Source organism: Carex rostrata, chromosome 6, assembly GCF_964058835.1.
Source record: "Carex rostrata chromosome 6, lpCarRost1.2, whole genome shotgun sequence".
Classification (NCBI taxonomy): Eukaryota; Viridiplantae; Streptophyta; class Magnoliopsida; order Poales; family Cyperaceae; genus Carex; species Carex rostrata.
Window position 1 is genome coordinate 6,116,690 of NC_135923.1, and position 5,334 is coordinate 6,122,023.

The 5,334-nt window shown below is 36.7% G+C and overlaps 1 protein-coding gene across 1 annotated transcript; it reads right to left on the reverse strand.

Annotated features, from left to right (window-relative positions):
- Window positions 1-788: 788 nt before the first annotated feature.
- Window positions 789-2,649, reverse strand: LOC144555948 (transcription factor MYB2-like). Its single transcript, XM_078304396.1, has 3 exons — window positions 2,276-2,649; window positions 1,738-1,867; window positions 789-1,630 (listed from the first exon to the last, which is right to left on the reverse strand). The coding sequence occupies exons 1-3, from the start codon at window positions 2,517-2,519 to the stop codon at window positions 1,072-1,074; spliced, it is 933 nt and encodes a 310-aa protein (XP_078160522.1). The 5' UTR covers window positions 2,520-2,649; the 3' UTR covers window positions 789-1,071.
- Window positions 2,650-5,334: the final 2,685 nt, after the last annotated feature.

Genomic DNA, 5,334 nt, shown 5'->3' on the forward strand with positions numbered 1-5,334 from the left:
TTGTGAATCTACCTAATATTGTGACAAGAAATTAAACAGGAAACTTTTAACGCATAAAAGGCAAAAGTTGCCATTTTCCATTACCTACAAGTAACAACTAGCCTATATTAAACAATAAAGACAACTTACATGCGCCCAATCATGATGTACACAGTAAGATTGATTGAGACCTCCACCAATTGCGCTAATAAAACACTCCAAGTCTCCAATAATTAATACGAACTCATTATTTAAATTTTTTTAGAAATTATTAATTTTGACAGGTATTAAAAATGTGGAAAAAAGAGAGGAAAATCTGAGTTATCCAATTGGTTGTGTCCGTACAAGCTTGGCTCCAGACCCTCTAAGGTAACTCAAACTTTGAGTTTGAATTTGGACCATCCGATTAAAATTCGGATCAATTTGATTCAGATTAAAATTTACTAGATCCCTTTAATATTTGTGCTGATTATGATCGGACGATCTAGATTCAAATTTAAAGTTACCTCGGCGAATCTAACTTCTACAATATTCTTGTGGTAACTTGAGGATATTTTTGGGCCAAAATAATTTTAATACAATTCTAACTGGTTATAATTTATAAACAAGAATTGAGATTCCTTTGTTAAAATATTGTTAGATGAAAAACATATATTAAAAAGAACAAATTGTGGTCTCATATAATTGAGTAATGTTTCAGTCTACATCAGTAGTCATATATACTTTTATCATGTACCATCAAGAATTAATAGCCGTAAACACACAAAAATTGCACCATTTCTTTTTTGTCTTCTTTGTGAAACTATCAATAGATTATCCGAATCAATCTTTTCCAGGCTATTTATTACAAATTTAAAGAACACATCTAATCAAAAGAATTTAGTAAAAGACCGTTAATGATCTCACAAAGTAAAGGAAACCGGTCTACCCCGTTTCCGCAACCTCCCAAAAATACAAAAGAAAAAACACAGAGATAAATTTTTTTCTACAAAAGTTAATTATCCAATCACCCTCCCATTTCTCCTATTTTTTTATAACCTTTTTCTTTCCTTTTATGTGTTTGTATACTCTTTACAATCTCAATGATTGAATCTATTGACTTAACCAAATATCCTCCACATTCCAAAAATTGTCCCCCAAACCTGCCATCTCGAAATCGGGCAACCCGATATCGTTGTATCCGCACATACTGGTAAACGAATCCGACCAACTCTCGGTGAACTGTGTTTCCTGGGCCCCGTAACCGTAGTTATGTTCAATCGTCTGACCGGCACAACTGTCAGTGAAGCATGAATTTGAAACGGGGGCTGACCATAATTGAACTCCGGCCGAGTCACACGATGAGCCGGTTGTGGTTGAAATTTCAGGGCTAGGGTTCAAGTTCTGATTCATTTGGTCGAACTCATGATTTGCTGAATCCATCGGCAGTAAATTGGTGCTTGGGTCGATTTTGGCAGAGGAAGCAGTACTGGCATCCGCCTGAATGCGCTCGACTAAGCGAGGCATCCAGAGGTACCGCATGATATCTTTGAACTGCTGGCTGTTCACCTCACACTTGAGTTGCTTTGCATGCTTTTGCACCCGGGTCCGCCAATAGTTCTTAATTTCATTATCGGTCCTGCCCGGCAGGTGTTGTGCAATCTTTGACCACCTATTAAAAAATAAAACATAACTTTAATTTACATGTTTCTAAAACAATTATGTTCTTAAGTATCTGATATGTAATAACTAAATAATTATGGATAATTATTTGCTTACCGGTTGCCCCAGCGTGAATGGAGTTCAAGTATGAGGAGTTGCTCTTGCGGGGTGATGTTGCCACGGCGGAGGTCGGGGCGAAGGTAGTTTAGCCACCTGAGGCGACAGCTCTTACCAGTTCTTTTGAGACCTATATATATAAAAAAAAAATTTAATGAAGTTAAGTGTCAATTATACATAAGTACTATATTTATAAGTGCAGTACAATAATAGAAAGGAATGCCTTCTAAAAGAAGAAAATAAAAAGAGAATATATTCTGCTTAAACCATTTCTGTTGTATTGTGCGCTTTTATCTACAGCTAGTGCTTTCTCACTGTATAAGTTAGATTTTCCAACTCTCTCTCCTTATGTCAATATAAGCACATGTAGAAAAAGCTAGTCTAGTGTGTATGGGAACTTGATTGACAAAGACTTTCAAGTGTGAATTATTTGAACTAAAATCCATGGAATAATTGCATGACTTCCATGCATTAAATTTCAATGAAATTATTAATGACAGATAATTTCATAACGAGATGGTATGTGTTCGATCGGTACCTGCACAGCGAGCGAGTGAATTCCATCGTCCCTCGCCATTAGCGGTGATATAATTCATGAGAATTAAATCCTCTTCAACTGTCCATGGCCCCCTTCGCAAATCCGAATCGTCATCAGTCGGTGGAGGCGTCGGCGACTTGAAGCACGTAGCGGTGCTTCCATCAACATCTAGTATTGAAGAAATAGTTTCACTTCCTAAGAACTCATCCATTGAAGAAATAGTTTCACTTCCCATCAAGTCCATCTCTTTCTAGTGTTGACCTCTCTCTGATTTCTGTCCTTGATGAGAGAAAGAGAGAGTGAGTTAAGGAGAAATTGAAGAGAGAATTTTTGTTTGATGATTGGTTGATTTTTTTGGATTGGGAACTGGGAGTATGTGATGTTGGCGGGAGAGATCTGAGGGGGCTTTTATAGAGCAAGGGATCTAAGCCGAAAAGAAATGTTCTCTTATCTTCTCCATTTTATAACTAAAAAATGGATACTTCCAGAATCCTGTTTGTAAAACTGGACTTCTCCAGTGAGTAAAAAATGGAGAGGAGAAATAAAACGAATGAAGCATGTGAGGGAGCACGCCCGCAATGGGGAGGATTAGTTTAATGTGATCCAGTGTTATTAAAGCCAAAAAAAAAGGGAGGCATCCGCTTTGTTAACTCGGAAACAGCGTGAGACCTTTGAAGTTTGACCTCTCTCTAATTAGTGGGGTTTGTGTGTAATTAGACTTGTGTAACAACATCCATCATTTTTTTAAGGAATCAAGAGGTGAGAAGGTAGACCTGATCAATTGGGTTGTTTGGGTTTTCTTATTCTTTTTCTTTTTACTAATGAAAGATGCAAAATAAAAGGTCAAATAGCAATTTCTGCTTATTGTTAGTAAGAGTAGAAAACAGAGCAGTGTTTTTAGTTAACTATATAGAGCTCTGTTTTGAGCGCATTTATCTATTAAGAATATAATAAAATGGAATAAATAAGACATTAGAGAACTAGTCTGATATTTAGTAGTTCAAATAATGTTATTTTTTATTAAGATTACTGGTTTTAAATACCAACTAACAATTTCATTTATAAGAAACATAATTACAATAGATCAAATGATCGTAATGTTTAAATTTACTCTTTTATTTTCATAAAATCTAATCTAGTATTTTAATCCTCATCTCGCTCTATAACCGGATCTGCTTTTTCGACTACCACCGTGCTCCGACGGCAATCAGATCTACTTACTGTCGCGCTCCAATCGAGATGTTGACCACCGTAATATTTTAATCGTCATCTTGCTCCATTACCGCATTTACTTCTTCGACCACCGCTGCACTATGACAACGACCGGATCTATTCATCGTCGCACTTCAATCGAGATATTGATCACCCTAACGCTATCTCTCTCCACAACCGGATTTGCTTCTTCAACCACCGCCGCGCTCCGACAACAACCGAATCTATCCACCGTCGTGTTTCTATGGAGATATGAACTCTACGTACGCTCCGAGTTTCGACGATACCACACTCCCAACTCTGATCGGCTCGCTTGGCTCTGGTTCCTCCCCCCTCTCATTCTCCTCTCTGCTCGAGAAGGTAGAACCAAGAGAGAGGGGAGATGTTGTGTCAAGAATAAAGACTACAATGAATGGTGGAGTTGAAGACGGAGGGAGGAGGGGAATTGGGGTGACGCGGCTGTCTCCAAACCCTTCTTATTTGACTTTTCAACGAAAGAGCGAAAAAAAACTTGTTGGCCATATCGAGGTTGTTAATTTGATCCCAAATAATGTTATTTGTTTGAGAGATTGTATATTCAAAATTCAATTGAAGTTAATTTTTTTGATTCATCTCATCTAGAAAAATATAATACAATGACATAAACTTTGATTCATCTTTCTTCCGGAAAAATAATATATCTTCGAGTTTACCATCAATTGTTACTAAATCCTAGTTAGTTTGATACAACTAAAAACAGGTAAAATCATGAAAAAGGAAATAGTATCTAATAAGGAGGAGAAACAGTTATGCATTGTTGGAGATAGACACGTCATCAAAGTTTACTTGCAAACACGATTGAGAGAATAAACGGATCATAAACCTACGACAAGAAAATTTTATATCGAATACTGAAAGTCTGAAATGCTTATATTTTGGAAAGCTGAACAAACGGATCATATACCCGCGCCAAGGAAATTCATATCGGTGTGGTTCATGGGCATGGAACCAAATTCAATCACATATCATGTTAGAGTCATCCGATTTTATGCGGATTAAATAGACACGATTTTCAGGGGCGGATCTACTGTAGCACAGAGGGGGGCAGCCGTCTTTCTAGATTTCGAGTTTTAGTGGTGATCTATTAGTACCGATCGACTTTGTCTCTTCTTGAAATTTTTTTTGCCCCCTCTAGATGTTTAATTTATAATTTGGATTAAATTTAGTGTTAAAATCAAAATAAATTTCTTGAATTATGATTGGTAATATTAATTATAAGTTATATGATCATAAATTATAAGTCATGATATTAGAAAATATAAGTCAAAATATATATTTTTTTTATCGAGTACCCAATTAGTTAATGAGTTTAAATCTGATAAGCTATTTAAACCCGATTCGATATTTTTTTTGCTCCCCTTGACGAAAATCCTGGATCCGCCCCTGACGATTTTGATATAAATCGAACGAGTTTGATCCAGACCACCGAATTCACATCCTCTCAAGTTACCAGACTGAGTACTATTGAATTGGAAGGTCCAAAATTGATATTTTTAACTTAGCACGAATCTCAAAGCACAAGAAATACTGTCCCTTGCGCCATCTCGAGAAAGAACTGGCTGAAAGTAAATCTGGACTGTCCGTTTCAATTGTGTTGAATTAGGTACCTGAGAGAATACAGATCCCCCGGACCCCCCCCCCCCCCCCCCCCCCCCCCCCCCAATTCCTTTATATCAGGTCCTCTCGATCGTAAAGGGAAAAAACAATTTTTTTTTTTTTTTTTTTGTTAAAAACTTTGACAGCAGCTATCAAATACCAAATTACAATAAATAGATGTATTTAAAACTTCTAAACATCCTTCTAAAATC